At 35.8% G+C, this 19,021-nt stretch overlaps 1 protein-coding gene across 9 annotated transcripts in view; it reads right to left on the bottom strand.

The window, feature by feature from the left end:
• Positions 1-19,021, bottom strand: part of FCHO2 (FCH and mu domain containing endocytic adaptor 2) — an 81,769-nt gene that overhangs the window by 16,340 nt on the left and 46,408 nt on the right. For 3 of the 9 annotated variants that reach the window (XM_051788377.1, XM_051788382.1, XM_051788383.1), the window contains exons 12-19: positions 14,669-14,723; positions 12,025-12,203; positions 11,018-11,042; positions 10,270-10,312; positions 9,202-9,296; positions 5,352-5,861; positions 4,663-4,766; positions 1,298-1,427 (exon numbers count right to left, since the gene is read on the bottom strand). In XM_051788377.1, coding sequence (XP_051644337.1) covers positions 1,298-1,427; positions 4,663-4,766; positions 5,352-5,861; positions 9,202-9,296; positions 10,270-10,312; positions 11,018-11,042; positions 12,025-12,203; positions 14,669-14,723 — 1,141 coding nt within the window. Of the gene's footprint in view, positions 1-102; positions 441-1,297; positions 1,428-4,662; positions 4,767-5,351; positions 5,862-9,201; positions 9,297-10,269; positions 10,313-11,017; positions 11,043-11,458; positions 11,474-12,024; positions 12,204-14,668; positions 14,724-19,021 lie in introns of all 9 variants that reach the window. The other 6 variants (XR_007904663.1, XR_007904664.1, XR_007904662.1 and 3 more) reach the window with 6 other exon arrangements.

The following is a 19,021-nucleotide window of genomic DNA, read 5'->3' as shown; positions in this document are numbered from 1 at the left end:
ACTATTTCATACAGTCAGTGCAGATGAAACGGGCCTTATTTATTTTTCCTAGTCCAGATTAATAACCATGTCAAACCTCGGTGTCAGCACACACCTCCTTACCTCCTCCCTCACCTCATGATTTCACTCTGTCACTGTCTCCAACAACATGCACACACTGAGAGCTGGGGATATTGATGCTCCTGCCACAAATTTTTGGTTCCTTGGCACCAGAGCTGAGGCCTGAGGATGTGAGCCTGGATGGACTTGGCAACCAAAATATCAGTTGTCTTTCTGTGATGCTTCTCAGCATTTGTGAAACTGGTGTACAGTAAACTGTAGGAGCTAACGTTGGGCAGAACTTAGTAGCTTTGCTCCTGCACAAGGTGGAAACAGCTGCATTGCTTTCAGTGCAGAACTCCCACTGGAAGCTGAAAAAATGCTCTCCTGAGCTGCTAAGCCTGAATGAGGAATCCTTGGCATCAGTAACATTCACAGAGAACTGAACAATAACTTGATAATCTTATTTAACTTGGGACTAAAGAGGTAATAGTGTTCAGGAATGAAACAATTCAATTCTACTACATAAACAAGCTAAAATGTTTTAAACCCCACTGCCCCCCAACCTAACAAAAAACCCTCTAACTAAAAAAGACCTCTATATATCTCCTTTTCATTTGTTGTAACCAAATATCAAAACTGAAGGACTATCCCTTAAAAACAAGAGAAAATCTTCTGAAATTAGTGTCAACACATGAAGACGAATTAGCTTTTCATCTTAGTCATTTTTGCTTAGTTGTTTGTTTTATTTTTACTAAACACCTCTGTTTAGCTTATATACTTAACTAACTTGAAGAAAAAGATGCATTAGATTAATTTTTTGGGAACTGGAATTACAGGACAACAAATTAAATTAAAAGAGCATAAAAGAACTCACTTTTATGAACCTTTACATTCATTCAAATTTTTCAGCATCCCAAAATATTTCTGCACCTATATAATAACATCTTCTGAAAAAATACATGATAACATGTTGTACTTGATGGATATACAGCATACCAAATAGGAATCAATGGAATATCAATTCCAAATAATATTTTTCTAAAGAACATGTTATAATTGGATCTATGGTCTAATCCAATTGAATCCACTTTCATGTCTCTCAGTGTCATTTAGAAGCAAGTATGCAAAGGATGCTTGAAGTACCTAGACTTGCATATGAAAAATGAACCTCAACAAACAGTTTTCTTAACAGGTGCAACCCAGTAGTAGAGTTATCCTATTTCTAAAATAAGATAAAATGGTTAATTAAACTTACCAACTGTAGGTGTGTTTGCTGCACTGAGAGAAGCAGAAGAGGATATAGAAGAAATGCTCTCTGCACGTGCCAAAGGAGCTGCTGGAGGTGGACTTGAGTTAGAGGTCAATGGAGGGCTGAATGGCCTAGGCTGAACAAAAGAAATTACAAGAATATGACACAAAGTGGTTTTAAAGAGACAGAAAAAGGACTATAAATAGAAAAGTTCTTAATTTCATGCCCCAATCAATTTCATAATGTTTCTCAACATAGTTCCTTTAATGTTTTATCTACCTTAGTTTTAAGTGTAAAACAGAGAACCCACATTTTCCATTGGAATGAATTCCATTATTTCATAGATTATAAATTTTTTTGATGGAATAGTCAAGTCTAATATGTTTGACTATTTAGCAGCCTGTCAATAGTAGTGATATAACACAGTATTAGAACCTAAGACTACAGACTACTTTGCATGTCTGCAGTGAACATGGATTTAGAAAGCTAAAGCAGAGCTACTAATGAATTAGAAGTAAGACCAGCAGAAGGCTACTAAAATAGTTGTGACTAGAGTACAGGAGAGAGAGGAATAGGCTGAAGGACCAGGGTTTGTTCAGCCTGGAGAACAGAAACCTAAGGAAGGAACTATTAGTAGTCTCTCATTAGGCAAAAGCAGGTACACAAAGAAATCACATTCAGGCTCTTCTAAGAGATGCAAGAGCTATAGCAAAGGAAATTTCAGCTGGACTTTGGGAAAAATTCTTTCTTGTAACCTTGTAGTTAAATCCTGGGACAGGTTGCCATATTGGCAGATTGTAAAATCTCCCACTCAAGATTTTTAAAACTCAGCATGTGCCTAAGCAATCTGATGCAATTTTGAAGTCAGCCCTTCTTTAAGCAAGTTGGCCTAGGGAACTTAAAGTCTCTTCCATTCTAGATCTCTGGATGCTTTTATGATTCACTGAAGTGTTAAGGTATTTAACTAATGATGATATTGGGATTAACCTATCTGAAAGGTACTGAAAACCCTGAAGCATCATTTGGGCAGAGTAACTGTAGAATCTCAGAAGATAAGGGACTAATGTGTATGTCTAAAACACCGATAGCTGGATGGCTGTGGAGCCAACCAAGGATTGTTGGTAATAACAGACGAGGACTGTCAGTAATAATCGAGCATTGTTAGTAATAACACTCCATGAGAAAGAACAAGATGTGGCTGGAGAAGGGGCCATGTGGAGGTAGGACAGTACTCTTCTGGGACAAACATCTTTGCTCTGTTTCCTGGAGATAAGCACAATGTAGTACCACACAAGTGCAGGAATGAGGCTGAGAAGTGGGTGTGGACTGCAGGGGGGGATCAAGACCATCCAAGACTTACTTATGAAGCCATCCGACCCATTTCCAGAGAGATCTGAAAGAATAGACTGCCTATGATAACTAATTTGCACAGAAAGTGAGAAACCTGTCTTCAGGGAGGGGAAACATCTACAAAAAAGGTACCCCCACGAAGCCCAGGTGGTGCCCTCATGAACCTGGACATCCCATTGGCTGCACTGACACTGGAACCAGGACTGGCAATCTCTTTTTTCTCTTTTCGTTTCTCTCTCTTCCTCTTTACTTAATGTCTTCCTTTCTCTCTTTTTATCTTATCCCTTTATCCAAAGCCCATTGCCAGATGCTTGTATGGTAAGTCAGGGACCAACATACCAATTTCAATGACAAATGTATAATTTAATAATAAAGCTTTGAGGTTTTGTGGACCCTCTGACTTTTTTTTGTTTCTTTCAACCACAAGCATTTATGAATCTTAGGTGCTTCCTTCTCCTTATGGGTGGGACGTCGCAGTAACTCTTCACCCCCCACTCCTTCCCCACCCCGTTTTATTGCACTTATTGGTGGGTATGCGGCTTTGATAGACTATGGGAATTGTAAAAGGAGTTGACACATAATGAAGACAACTGACAATCTCCCACTTGTATCCAGATAATAGTCTATTTCTAAAACAGTATAAAATGAATGTAGCTTTGTGCAGGATCATACTTTACAGCAGAACACTACCCGATAAATTCTTTTATTTAATAATGATGACATGAAGAACTGATTCCTTGGATTGAGAGGAATTACTCCCATTTTATATTGGAATGAGAATAGAATCTCCAAATGAACCCTATTCTGACCCTACGGAAAAGCAAAACAGTTTGAAAATGTTTTAGTTTTGTCAAAGCATGAGATCAAAATTTTATTTATAGAAAGAATTAGGTGACAGTACTCTGTGTAAAGTAAGATATGCAGGTATCCCCAGAAATGCCAAGGCAGTGGAATGAATTCAAAAAGTTTATTTAGAAGGCCAGAACTTGAAAAACTTATAAAACCTCACAGTACTGTAGAAGCACTGGGAGAAATGGCAAGGCCTCACCCTCTCCAGGGCTTTTTTGTCTTCTCCTCCCTGTCCTTCCTGCCTTCTCTGGGCTGCTGGGGCCTCGTACATGTTTGTGAGGGTTAACTCTCTCCAGCATAGCAGAAAGAAATAACACAGCTCTCCCTCTGCAACTGCAGAAGGGAAAAAAAATTAACCCTTTTGAGAAGGCATTTTGCAGTCTTCCTTAGTGAAATGAGTTCTAGCTTGCCGTTACGAATTCTTCCAAAATTGTACCTATCCTTACACCTTGCTACTTTGAAATACAATAAGAGGATCTTACCACAGGAACATTTTTCCAAGTCAGTAAGTCAAGTGAAACACACAGAGGAAATGAAGTATGGCCTGGTTTGATGGGCTGTTTGGATATCTGCATTCTTTACCACATTCCTTACTGGCAGGTGAACCTGCACTGCAGGCAGTGAGCAGATGCAGGCAGCATGCAATCTCTCACTATCCTGATGGGCAACTGCTGTGATCTGAGGTGCCACCTCCCCTCTCAGCACCAAGGGCAGGAAGAAGTCACAGCAGGGCTACTTTTGTCAACACATGACTGATAAAGATCTACTCAATACCACTCATTCCCCAAAGCATTGATGGTATCCCTAAATCAATGGAGCTTTGTAAATAACTTGGCTAGTATTTCACATTTTGAAAATTTCAGTCTTATGCATGCGCCATCCTTTCATTAACAAATTACTGATTTGCTCAATTAAAAACATTCAACTGATGCAAAAATTATGTTTTGGACCTTTGTATTTCTGTTAAGAATTACCTGTTCTAGTAACATAATTGTCATAAACAATTTCCATGCCTATGTGGTGATGTTGAAAATCTGCTTATGTGATTCTTAGAACATTGGCTAGAAAGTGACTCCACTTACAGAGTAACAGTGTAAATAAATGGTGTATTGGAAATCAAGTCACAATGGAGAACAAAAAAAAAACAAAAACAAAAACCAATCAATACATACTATTTCATTAATCCCACTAAGTTTCCCAGTAGTCAGCTTTGGTCTTGAAGCAGGCCTTGGAGGGGGTACAATGGTGCCTACAGAAAGAGGAGTGGTGGGCCTCGCTGGAAGAAAGCAAATTTAAGAAAATAAGTATTAAAAGATCACACCGAACATAAATACTTACTCACTTGAATAGAATAACTGGAAGTGATGTTTTGACTAGAAGCTCCTATTTTACAAGTGCCATGGTCTAAGATTTAGCACTAAGTGCTTTTAAAATAGTGCCATGGGCTTTCTCATTGCTCACAAGTGACTTTATACCAAGCAGTCATGGGGGTTTGTATGTAAAAATAATTGGTTTTGCAAATTCAATTACTTAATCTTCGAGATCTCACTGCTGTCTAACATCCCACAAAAACACAATCCCATTTCTAGAAAAGCAATACTGCATAGTTAAGTGAAAGCAATGCCTTCAATGAATAATTTGAGTTTTCTTCTTGTTTCAAGCTGAATATTTACTTTATTATTTATTTATTAAACTTTCAAGGAAATTGGTGCTAGCAAGCAGTTTAGTACATTCTAAGTAAGAAGACGTGTTAATTTTAGCATCAGGTGAGCAATAATAACAAAAAGAAAAATGAGTCCAAAGCTCGCTTTTTGTAGTCAGTTATTAGCAAAGAGCAGTACAGAATGCATGCTTGCCATACCCTTATTTGTACGAGCACAAGAGGACACTAAACTATAGTCCAGTAATGTTGAAGATGATGCGGAAGATATTTCAGCAGCAGTGCCAGTTTCTTCAATGAATAATTGTTCATGGCATATAGTGTTACTGAAAAGGTCTCTTTGATCCTCAGAAGCACAGCTGTTGGCAGAATTCCCAAGCCAAGCAGAAGAGGCAAGGCAGGCATTTTCAGTTTTAAAATGCAATCTTTGGGGTTCCTTCTCATCTGTGCTTGTGTGTCTAATTGTAAGAAGTTCATCAGCAAAGGAAATCCACTCACTCTGAGACCGTGAAACACAGGATAAAGTACTGGTACTCCCTGATGGTGCTGCTGTAACACTAGATTTGCACAAAGTGCTAATGGTAAAGTCTGGTGAGGATGGGCTTGTAGACCCTGAATCTGTCTGGTGTCCAAGCAAAGACTGAGAAACTCTACACCCAGCCAAATCAGTGGTAGATGAGGAGGAGCTCCTACTGTGCTCTTTTAGGGTAGCTGAAGGAAAAAGGAAGAATCGAAACTAGGAACCATACTGAAAAGATAAAACTTTCAATATTCAAAAAAGTATTCAATATCCACTGCAGGAAGATTACTAGCCAGCATGAAAAACAATTGCTCTACTGGGCTAAAAATCCCCCCATTGTAAGAAAAAAAGCACTAGTGATATATCACATGTACTTTATGCATACTGCCAAACATGTCACTTTCCATTTTCGAGCACATAAAAAAGACTTTATTGTCTATCTCTTCATTTAAGGCTCTGCTTCTCACAACTTCCTTTATTCCTCTTACTTCCCCCCTGCTGTGATTTAATTTTCTCTCATCTTTGTCTTTTCCTTCTTGCATCCTAATCCATTTTTGGTTCCTCTCTACATCTTTCTCTTTTCATTTTCTTTCAAAGTTATTTAATCAAATCTATCCTGTTCATTCCAAACATTTTGGTCCTCTTAGCCCTAACACTTGTAAAAGAAAGGCCCAACAGAACTGGCTTTCAGGTGAGTGAAGGCAATGCAGTTACATGATCCGGTCTGATATTTATTCTGTCTGTATCAACCTGTGTCTAATGAGTAACAATATAGATGAGGGATCATACACCCCAGGTTTTTCCTTTCTCATCCTATTGTCTTCAGGCTGCTGAAAAAATGAGTTTTCCACAAGTATTCCTTGCACTTGCTGTTGCCTGTTGCACGAGATGACAATAGAAGCAGAAAATGCAAGGTTAGGCAATTCTCAACATCTTGCAGATTGGCAGAGCGAGGAGCAACAGCAGAGTGACGAGCAACAGCAGAGTGACATAGGAAATGAAAAAAGAGAAATACATTTAAAAGTTCAGATCAAAAGTACAGTTGTCCTCTCTACAGGACCATGGCCATTTTGCCATGAACGAGTACATTCTCTAAGTCCATGTAAACATTAGAGTTTTAACACAGTTTTCCCTCTCTAAGAGATACTTTAAATATTATTCAAAGGCTTTAAAACACTACAATAAATCCTATTAAAAGACAATGTGGAAATGTTAAAAACTATTTTAAAAATACATAGAGATGAAAATAAGGAAGAAAATGAAAAAGAAGCATTTTTACATTATCAAGAGCTGGCTAAAAAAATGTCTGTTGTGTTTGTTCAAGATAACAAAGTTATCTTAAGCTTGTAATAAAGCAGGATTATTCATGGATGACCAAAGACAACTTCTGTGCTGCATAAACCACTGTCTGCTCAAATGCCATGGTAGTTTGAGTGTTCAATGATTAACACAGTTATGAAACAATAGCTAAACAAATGTTTAAACAGTAAAAAAAATAAAGTTCTCTGTGAGGCATGCTATATCATTATATACAGATATGATGTATTCAAAAAACCTAATTTATGTAAGTTTTGGATTGAGATTTTCAAAGCTTTAAGCATCAGCTTACTTACATGAATCTTCAAGTTGAAGATAAAACATGGATTTAAAGGAAAATACAATCAGATCAAAGTTGTGTATTTTTCAAAAGTCTTTAGAACTATGTTGCAGGTTAGTAAGCATTTGAACTCTATTTAACCAATACATAGATCCAGTTGTTTTTTCCCCAAATGTATTAGTAATTTGTTATACTTGAGAACACTTACTTTCTACTTAACTCTACAGATTATTTCACAAGGCTAAATATCTAGTTAAGTCCTAGAACAACAATCCTTGAAATAATTATTTAATAGATAAAGTTTTCAAAGGCACAGATGTATCTAAACTTGACTTATGTCCACAGGACACCGTATTCCATCAGGTTCAGTGAAGCCTAGGGCTCTGTGCATAAGGCTCATGGGTATGAGGACTAGGGTAGATGACTCCCTGCCAGATACGGCTACAGAGGATGTAACAGATCTCTGTCACTATTCATCAGACAGAGACTACCTTCCTCCACAGTTCTGCTGCCAGGAGGGACTGTATGAAGATGTCCTAACCTACTCTGACTTCCCATCCTGGCACAGCAATAAACACTGAATACAGCAGCAACCACCAGCACAACAAATTAAGTACTCTCTGCCTTTCTCTGCAGATTGCAACACCAGATCAAAGCTAGCAAAACAGATTATTTTGATAAAGCATAATTTCTTTTCTGAATATCCCAATAATATCTGTCTCTATATAATTTATTCTTAGATGTGTTATCACACATGTGGATTCACTAGCCAATACTATTGACCAGTTACCTAAGTGAGAATGAGACAATCTAATGAATTCTGTAAGCCAGATTTGTTAAGACCATAACTTTTAAGGGACAAGAATTTGTAGTGAAAGACTAAGTTCTACTGAAAACCCAAAGAGTTACATAGCGATATGGATTTTTGCTAAAAGAACACTACTAAAGCCAAGAATTAACACCAGTTTTTCATAATTCTCCTATTGATATATGTATTTTTCTTTACTGTTCTTCAATCTGATCTTCAAGTATGATCAAGCACAGAGGAAAGCAGTTAGAAAGCCATAATTGTGAAAAAAGAAGGGAGGTCTATTACGTTTTTTTTGAGAATGAATACCTAGTTAAAAAAAAAAATCAGTGAACATACTTCCTTTCTCAGGTATGTGGGAGGAAAAAGGTGTCTACATTAAGAAAGCAAAGGTTGGGAAATAGATACATAGTAGGTAGATGGAAAAGAACTATCGAACTATTTTTTGCAAAGACCAAGTTTCAGGAAAGCCTGCCAGTGTTCTGCCCACACTAATATCCTGCACCCCAAAATGCCCATGCAAGATAAGCCCTTACAGTCCACTTCCCACACTCCACGGACCATCCTTTTCTTCCCAGTACCCTTGCTCTCAGGATCTCACCTTAATTCATGTCTCTGTCCTGCCATTTTTATCCATCTGCCCCAGGATTATGCACATCTAACAATCATTGTTAACTACAGGAAACAAATTCCTCACAGCAAAGCTGTGCAATGCCTTTATATTACACAGCTCAATCAACTTTCCTGGAAAGAAGAAACTCATCCCTATTCCTTGTGCAAGGTCAGCATGTCTCACAGTTGCTGCAACAGCCTCCATTTAATCTCCCAGCTCTACCAGCAGAACATAAAACGACTACATTCTATATGGTAAGAATTTCTTGGAAAGTAAGAAAGGACAGAAGAAAGAGAGAATTTTCCTAAGGTCTCGAGCACTCCCTCTTGCATCTTGCTCTCTAGCTTGAAAGCCTTGTATCCTCAGTTGTGTAATACTTCTAAGGTAGTATACTGCTTTATAAAATTCTTTCATTTTATAGTCAAAGTACGTCCCCTTGCAATAACTAAAAAGCCAACACCAGATCATCCTCAAGTATATAGAGAAAAAATTATTTACTATTAAATATTTTACCTGAGGAGGATGAGGATGCCAAGGAAACTGAAGAGGAAGATTCAAGAGAACTGCTGAAGAGTGGATCCCATGCCAGGAGGTCACTGTTCCCCTTTCTATGTTAAGAGTTACAATTGGAATATAAATGAAAAATGTACGCATTCATAAAAATCAAATCAACTTCAGTAGTTTGATAATGTAATAAAGATAATAATCACAGAATGGTTTGGGTTAGAAGGGATCTTTAAAAAGGTTGTTCCAACCACCCTAACCTGGCCACGGACACCTAACCACTAGACCAGGTTGCTCAGAGCCCCATCCAACCTGGCCTTGAACACTTCAGGGATGGGGAATCCACAACATCTCTGGGCAACCTGTTGCAGTGCCTCACCACCCTCACAGAAAAGAATTTCTTCATAATATCTAATATAAACCTACTCTTAGTTGAAAGCCATTTTCCCTTATTCTATCATTACATGCCCTTGTAAAATGTCCCTCAATAATACGATAAAAACATTTGACCTCTTTGTCCATATTAGTTATTCTTTGCATCTAAAAGGAAAAAAATTACAAATTGCAGGTCAAAGAACTGATTCACACATAAGGAGACTATCTGAGCTGACACCTTGGTGCAAGTTTCTGTGTGGGCATACTTCATGATATCAGTTAAATGACTGTCATTTTCAAGGACCTTCATCTTCAAATCCATTTATTTCAGTATATATACATATAAGGAATGGATGCAACTTGGAGGTTGCAATCTTAAACTCTTTACCATGGAACACTGTAGAATAAAAACAAAATATGTCTTATTTAAAAACTGAGAATTTAATAAAAAAAAATTTGCACAATCATGTAATTATAAATATCAACTGAGACAGATCACAATAAAGCAAATGTATTAAAAGGAGTAAACAAGTCAACAGAAATCTCCATGGTTACACAATTCATTCTTAAGTCTTATAATGCAATAGATGACCAACTTCAAATAGGAGTCAGCTGTTATTTCTAATGAGTTTCTGAGTATAAGAAAAATAAGATCAAATTCCTGAAAAATTGCATTTGACAGAATTTTAAATTTGAACTTACTCATTAGATGGAGCAGAAAGCTTTGATTTTGTTAACTCTTCACCTAAGAAAAGCATACAGTATTATCACCAAAAGTGTGAAACTATAAAATAAAAATTTCAGTTTTGTTATAAAAAGACAGTAAATATTAATGTTGGCAGTTCATAATAAAATATTAAAATGGAAAAAAGAAAATACATTATTTCTGAAAGTTTAAGTTTAGATACTCCTGAAATAAAAGACTACACAGAGCATTTCAGTTTGTGAGGAAGTGTTGTTCACTTGAAATTTCTTCCTTGAATTATACTGCTTTACTGTTTACATCAATACTGTTCTTCAGCAAATTTGTCCTGGTTTCCCACTGAAAAAACCCTAAAGGATAGAAATTAATGCTCTGTCCTCTACCTCTATGGCCATATTTTATATCATACAAATAGAGACACTGTGCTTTGCTGGTTTGTGAATTGTACTAAACTTGAGCAGGTGGAAGGGTTTTAAGAACCTGTACAGGAGTTTTTTCCATGGAGTACCCCCTTTGGCTTTTGGATGTGTACCTCACCAATGTCAGAGACAGGCTTGTCTGGTCCCCACAACAGTGAACAGTCAAGTATATAGATAAAGAAGAGGAATATAAAACTGACAAGGGAAATATTTTTTTTTTACTTAAAATACCACTATTTAGGAAGCTTATTTCTTCAACAATTAAAAAAAAAAATCTACTTTCATTCTATGTTAAAAAGCTAGCATAAACTAAAAGATTCACACTTACTGGATGAATTTTGATTCATTTGTGCCTGAAACAGGAAAAAATAATTAGGAATAAATTCTTCTACTAACTGTAAAATAAAACAGTTAATAGTCCCACGGTTCTTATTTCCACTCAACTTCCTGTGAGATACTCTGCTTTCAATGTCAGGCAAAACATTATGAGCTTGCAGAAGACCATGGAACATGAGCCAGGACAGAGCAACCAGTGCACACCTGCCACACCAGTAAGAAAAGGCAGCAATGAATAAATACTGTAGAATTGACAAAGGGAGCAGTATTATTAAATCTCTTTACTGCCTGGGGCAGTAAAACTAAACAGCTTCTATATCACACGGTATACATGAAAAGAAATATTCCTAATGTTTTCTCAATAACTCCCCTCACATACTACACTTACTTGGTTTTAACTAAAAACAGGAATAAAAAACCATTCTCTACTTACAGGACTGTGCCTCTGCTTTCAAAATGTGGTGAGGGAAAAAAGAGAAAAATTATTATTTTAATATGTTATGCACACTATTTTCCTTAAAATCAGAGCCAGTCTTATTCTGATCTGAATGTTGTACTAGCATACTTTAATACTATTTATCATCTTGTGGTATAAAGGATTACTTGGTGAATTGAATACATCAATAAAGCTGCACTGTAAATGTTACATATATCCACATTATATGATCTGTTTTAAAAGACTTGTATACTATTGATTACAAATTAGCAAATTATGTTAAAAGACATGCTCAGCTAATTCCACGATGTATTCAAGTGTCTTGTGGTGGCCACTGCACAAAGACAAAAACTGAGCACTCACAAGACTGAAAGAAAAGTCTAAATCTGAGAAAAGAGAAGTACATAATGTTATATTGCAATGAAGTGTACCAAAAACAACCTAGTGCACAAGAAAAAAGAATCATTAAACCTAGAATAAATTCTGAACAGTAAAATACATGTTTACACTACATATTCTCTACCCCTTTTCTACACATTAAAAATACAAGGTACAAAACTTACAGATATTGCTGGAGAAAGAGTGATGTTCCCTATAGATACTTTTAACTCATCCAAGGAAGGCATAGTATATTGAGAGCTGTTATTTGGCTGGACAGGTTTTATTTCTACATGGAACCTCCTGGGTTCATCATCTTCAGAGTCAGAATCACTGGATGAATAGAAATGATTCTCTTTGGTATGTTTTTCTCAGTTAAGGTGGAAATACTTCAAATTCATCTGCTTAATCTATTTCATAATTATGCTCCACAAAATGTTCATATTAAGTGACCTCTTTTGCGCTTATACAGATGTTTCACAAATATCCACAGTCCAAAATTCACAATTAAAATTCAAGAGTTTTATTCCATTCATCTCCATAATGATGACTTTGTTCAGAAAAGCATGATGTCATATAACTGAAGAATGGCAGTATCTGCCATATAACTGAACAACTGCATATTTGAAGGTATCAGGTTAAATTAAAGATTCTAGAGTAGTAACATTTATGATTTGCAAGACTCAACCATGGACTCAAACACGCATAAGAAAAATGTAGAAATCCTTTCAACCAAGTGAAGAGGTGCCCTAGTCTTTTTAATGAGCAGTGAAATGTCCATGGTACCTGAACCTAACACTAACAGTGGAGGAAAGAGCAGCAGCCACCATTACTTACCCCTTTTGCACTGTGTCACTGAAGATTTTGCAAGAAAGGATGCCAGTTAAACAGAAGGCTTCACAGAAACAGAACAATGTCAGCTGCTTAAAGCACTCTCATGCTTGGAAAAAAAGGAATCACAATGACAACTAAGCCCTCAAAATAAGGAAAATATAACCTTGGCTCTTTATAAGCACAGGAGCTGTACTGAACAAAAGCTCTAGAAGGGCTATGCTAAATCTTAAAAAATGCATTTGTTTTGGCAAGACAAAATTTGACAATTTTCCTCTATTGAAACATAAAAGTTTTGTACCACGTGGGGGAAGCATACATATTCTGTAAGTCACTTCTGTTATTTTCACTTGAAAATATGACAGGCATTTGCAATAAATTCCTTCAAACTATTCCCTAACAAAGATTTAAACCTGAACCCCAGAGACATTCCAAATCCATTTCAACTGAAATGATCTGAAAGTTACACTGAGGAAAAAGCCAAAAGTCTTCATCTTACAGTGTATCTGTTCCATCAAAATGGAGCATATCTACAAAAGAAAAGTTTCAAAAACGAGTAATTTTAATTTCATCAAAAGATCTCATCTTAAAGTTATTGCTGACCTTCAAGATTAATTTCCTACAAATCAGGCAGTTCTTGTAAAGTGCTTTTTCAACACAGATTTAAGTCAGACTTATTAAGACTGACTGTAATTATAGTAAAATAATGTCCTACAACAATTATCTTAAGAGTTCCCATCAACAAAATAAATATCCCTTCCTAGAGGCTAAGGGAAGAAAAGAAGAAGGGAACAGATGAGTTCCTGAATCTGGTCAAGATTTTCAGAAGCTGAAGTACTACCTAGGTGACAGATTGCAAATCATTAATATTTTTCACTGAATATACGCCTTTTCTCTTGTTTCACAACAAAAAGAGATAATATAGGAAAGGATGCCCCAGAGGAATCATTCATCACAAGTATGAATGTTGTTCACTTCTCTCTCCCTTTCATAATATATGTAAGGCATGAAATAATGCTCTTCTCAAAACTGGATCAAAGTCTATCACTTTTATATTAATTTTGTAAATAGGAGAGAACACTAAGTGCTTTAATCACTACAGAAATTTTCACTGTGGACACTAGAGGTATGTTCTGCAAAGTTGATAAAAAGAAGGAGGCTATGAGGATGGACTGGCCTCCTTTTAGGTTGTTAACTGCCTAAAAGTTTTTGCAATTTAAGGAAATTGCATAGCCTAATTTTACTTTTTATCTGCAGTACCCAGAAAATTCAGTGAATACATTTCCAAAAATCAGCTGTCTTGCTAACGTATGAGACTTGCTTAGATCAATCTACAGCAATTATTCCCAGCTCTTAGGTAGAGCTTTCCTCTGTGATGGTAGGAAAAAAAGTGAAGAAGAATTTTTCCTCCAAAAGAAGAGCAGAGAAAAATCTTGAGCCTCTATAAAGATGGCTCAGAACAAAATCTATTCTGTATATGAAAGCTATTATTAATTGAAAACATTGGAAACAGCATGTGGTGTAAATAATGACACCAGATGTAACAGAAATTCTATTTCTACATTGCTCAAGCTCCCAATCATTTTAATGGTGTTACAAAAAAAATGGGAGGATGCAGGTATAGAACAGAAAACCATTCCACATGTTTTAAAAAGTTTACAAACTTTACAAACTCTCTGAGACTTTTCAGGGAGAGAGATCTGCATGGCTACCTTAAAGTTTTTGTTCTGGCTTTTGTTTTAATTTCTATTTTTTACTGTCCACTTAAAGCTCCCAAGACACCTGATCTAATCTTTAACAGTTGCACACACACAGATTTTAAGATACACCAAATTTGGTTCATTTTGCAAAAGCTATGAACGTAAGAAGACAAAGCTGCAACACAAGCATAAATGTCATTCATCTTTCTTTACTTAAAACTTCATAGTCAGTAATTTCTCTCTCCAAAGAATTGTAGTAACATCAAATAACTTGGCACAGTAACAGTGAAAAGGATATCCTGTGTTGCTTCTGGTTTAATGCTGTATCCTTCGTCATCTACATCAGGAAAGTTCTAAAAACAACAAAAAAAATTATGGTATTGACAATTAACTAAAAAAAGTCATTTTTACATCAGACAGAATTTTATATAAATGATAAATTTTGATTATAACAACTCATGAAAGTTATTTTTATTAAATATTAATTATTTCAGTTCTCTGATGTTATGATCTGTAGTTCAGAAGTCGTGTTACAAGATACGTCAGCAACAGAATACAACAAAACAACGTCTAAATCTTCTATGAAAACTGAGAAGTTTAAAGGCATCTGCTTTTACTGACACTTGGCCCCAAAACATTTTCCCGATTTCTACTTCTCTCAGCTAAGTCACTAGAGGTTCCAACAGTGCATTCCCCCTAGAAAAGGCAGCGTGCCTGCACTGTTGCTTCAGAAAGAAATATGGATACCACAAGTGCTCAAAATTGCTTTCCAAGGTTTTTCTTTACACATCTCCAGCACCATCTTGGATCTCGAAAGCCAACAAGCATCTGGGAATTTCAGACTGGTTTTGTTTTTCAGTTCTTGCAAGAAATTAAATATAAATTGACAAGAATTATATTAAAATATCATTAAAAAGACGTGGGGACAGAGAGAAACAAGTCTCTAAGATAATCTAAATTTTAAAAATGTGCAAAAAACCAAATTAAAGTACGTTATATATACAGGATAAAGTGTAAGTGAACTGCTTAATGTCCCAGTAAGTTTATTACAAAAACCTACAACTGAGGCGCCTTCAAAATGCAGTGATCAGCAGTTATAAATACCTTAAAAAAATAAGAATATTAATATAAAAAAGGTGATTTATTCTAGTGTAGCAATCAGTTTGTTCTACCAGAAAGCAGATAAGGGGAGGCAGTTTGACTAACAGATATATACCACAGTATGGTCAAAATCTAACTTGTTATTAGAAGTCAAGAGATATAACCAAATTACTTACACTGGAAGTTTCAAGTGGACAAGGAAGAAAACATATGACTGCAGCTAAAGTTTGAAGCCAAATTTAAAGAGAATATCTCTGAATAGCTTTTGAGTTACAGAATAAGACAAACATAAAAATGGAGTTGTCCTTCTATTTCGTTTACAGATATCATAAATGGGATATCTGATATTTTACTAAGAAAGATCCTCCTCTATACAGCTCCCTAAATTTAGCACTTCTGAATTAAATGGAATTTAAACATAGATCAAACTTTCTGCTAAAAAGACTAAGAAATATAGTGCTGTACAGATGTAACGCTGTATCAAAGTAAATACCACATCAAACTAAGGCCAAAAAGCAATACTTAAGCTCCAGCCTTAAAATATGGAACACAGAGATGCAATTTCTTGAAATACTTGTAAGATCTAGACTTCACTGCTATGTGATTAAAAAATAAATAAATTTAAAAAAGAACAACAAAAAAGAAGTAATAAGAGTACAATCACACGGTCCAGTACTTTAGCTCTACTTGCTCAAATCAGAGTTCTTAGCTACGCTTGACCTCAGGCTGACCTTGTTTATATACCAAAAAACACTAATGAAACTTGACATCAAAGTAAACAGAACCAAAACATATAGCTAGAGGGTAGGTATATTTTCCTGTAATATTACAAATTCTGAATCCTGAAATTATTTTAGTTGTCACACTAGGCAATTTTCAATAGATCAGGATCATTCACGGTTAAGATGAATTGAAAACCAATAAAAATCTTTAAATATACAACATTTAGTTTTTCTTGCAGCTGGGCCATATATGTAAGAGATATTATTCCTGAGCACCCAGCATGCTCAGCATGGCTGGCAGATATAGCTATTTTAATATAAAATTTTGAGAGAACTTAGTTCGTAGAAGTTATTTTCACTGCATTATTTTTAAGTTACTGAATAATCTCTAGGATGAAGTAACTCCCTAGAAAGCACTAAAATCTTAAAGTATCTACCTTTTCTAGTCTTTCAAAGAACTTGAATCACTTATTCCTCAGCAATGGCCCTTTACCATGTAGTCTGTTTCCATAACTTCATAAAAAAAGTCAAAGTTAGTATGTACATAACAGAGCTGGATACTTTACAGCTTAAGTTCTGAACACAGGAGCACAAAATTCCTTGCTGCTTTTCAGCAAGCCTACATTAAAACTTTTTTACTAGCTCTGTGCAGAAAACTTAATGTATACTTTTTTGTATGTCTAAATTTTAAATATATGTAATTTAAAACATCTGACTCTACACAGTGTATGCAGAGTCAAAAATCATCTGCATTTTATTTCCAGCTTTGTCAATGATTCAGATTGATCTTGTACCAATTTATGGTCATTAGTGAGATACTGAATTCATTTTTTTGTGTAAACCAACAGAAGAAGAGATACTTGATGTGCCTTTGTACAGGCAAATTGTGTCATGTACAAGCAAAACAGTACCCAAAAATCTTACAAGTAGTAACTTCAAAATATTGTTTTCAATATTTTGAAAGATTGAACAGGTGAACGGTTCTGCTTTCTGAAACAACAGAACTTAATTTAAAAAATTACATTTTGTAACAGTGGTAGATGACACAGCGTCTTGAGAGAGACACATACTCGTGAATCTGATGTTAATGAAGGCATTTATATCTACTTGACTAATTTTTACTCTCTTCTTCACACTCCTGCAGTTACACAGATAACAGTGTGTCTTAAGTATCGAGCACACAATACAGACAAGACCTGATTTGCCTACGCTGTTGATCAGAGGTGAAGTCCACAACCTTCGTGTATACCTGTGTCATTTATAAACTTCAACACATAAGATGATGATCTTGGTAAACTTTGGCCTTTGGTAAGTGTAGTTATTAATATGATGGGGATTAAGGTCTGGTTTAGCCCCCTAAACAAACATGTGTAGTAGTCTTTGCAGTTAAAAAAAAAAAAAAAGTTCAGTATGCATGTGATTTGAAGGTTTCACATTCTCTGATGTTCTATTAAACAATTAAACACGTAGCTATAAAAGACACAGAGTTTTCCCTGTGTTTGTAGATGTAACATAACACATTAACTGAGGTCTTATATAGCTTTAAACATACACTAAAACTTAAGTCCTATAACTCTGTCTTTGTCTTCTGTGAGCTTTCTGAGGCGAATAAATTTTCAAAGAAATAAAACAAGACCTCAGTAAATAAAAGAAAAATAGCCTGCATAAACAGCTTGAGAACTAAGCATTCTATTGACAAAACATATTTTTTTAGTTTTGGTGAATACTTTATTTTAATTTCCTTGCTCTGTCCCACCTGTCACCCAAAAGCAACGGAAGAAGTCACACCATTACCCTGTCATTAATATCTCTGGGCTGCATACAAAGGACAAGAAAGAAATACGAGGAGCATACTGCAGTGTAGCTACTTTATTTGGCCCTTTGTCTGCAACACTAGTGCTGCCTACAGTTGGGTCATTAGTCAAAAAGTGAAGAACCTTCACTATGCTTCAGCTTGATTTCTTTCCACTTTGTCTTGTCCTGGGATAACTAAGTGGTTATGAGAGCTCCTTGTCAAGTTTTCCTCAAGGTATGCTTCACGATACGGCATAGCTGAACAGCTCACTGTTTTTTTTATGCCACAACTCAACTTCCTGTAATCCAGACGAGGACTGAGGTGGATTCAAAGTAAGCAGCTGAAGCTCATAGGCTGCAACAAGAGAACAAAAAGCCTCTCCACTTTTGACATATTTGAGATGTAAATTTGACTCTGGCATATCCTTAGGTTAAGACGGAGGCATATTATTGGCCTCCTCTCCTTAGGGTGCCTATTAAGCCAACAGACACAGAAGAGAGTAGACAATCAGTTTCTCCCATTGTTAGAAATGCAGAAAGAAAGAAAAACAGGTATTCAAAGTGCCCCTGATCCTGTTCTGTGACTAGAAAGCCTTGTACTCTATATCAATGGTAGCTATTCAAAATATGCCAGAATGAAACATTGTAAAACGCAAAGAAAGAAAAGCATTTGAATGTCACTAAATACACTTGTGTTCCCCTTATTAAAATTTGGTGGTTCCAAAGCAATAAAAACAGTCTATAATTCTATATAACTGTAGTTATGCTACACTCATATGTGAAGAGGTTAATGAATAGTCTTGTATGCCTTGATATATGTTTGCATTTTACTTTCCCATGAAGAAAACTTTAAGCATTATGTTCTGTACATCTGTGACTCCCCTGTTAATTACTTTCAAACTTACTGGACAATTTCAAATGGATTTGACAGACAGAACAGAGAACTCAAAGATAATTACATTACTACACTCTTCATGAAAATATGCAGTCAAGTAGAAGAAGGAGATCAGCAAGTATCCCAACCAAGAGAAGGG

This window comes from Manacus candei, unplaced genomic scaffold (assembly GCF_025592945.1).
Source record: "Manacus candei isolate 608988 ecotype Guabito, Panama unplaced genomic scaffold, ASM2559294v1 h1tg000024l, whole genome shotgun sequence".
NCBI classification, from domain to species: Eukaryota; Metazoa; Chordata; class Aves; order Passeriformes; family Pipridae; genus Manacus; species Manacus candei.
The sequence above is the reverse complement of the archived record's forward strand: the minus strand, read 5'-3'. Positions and strand labels throughout refer to the sequence as shown.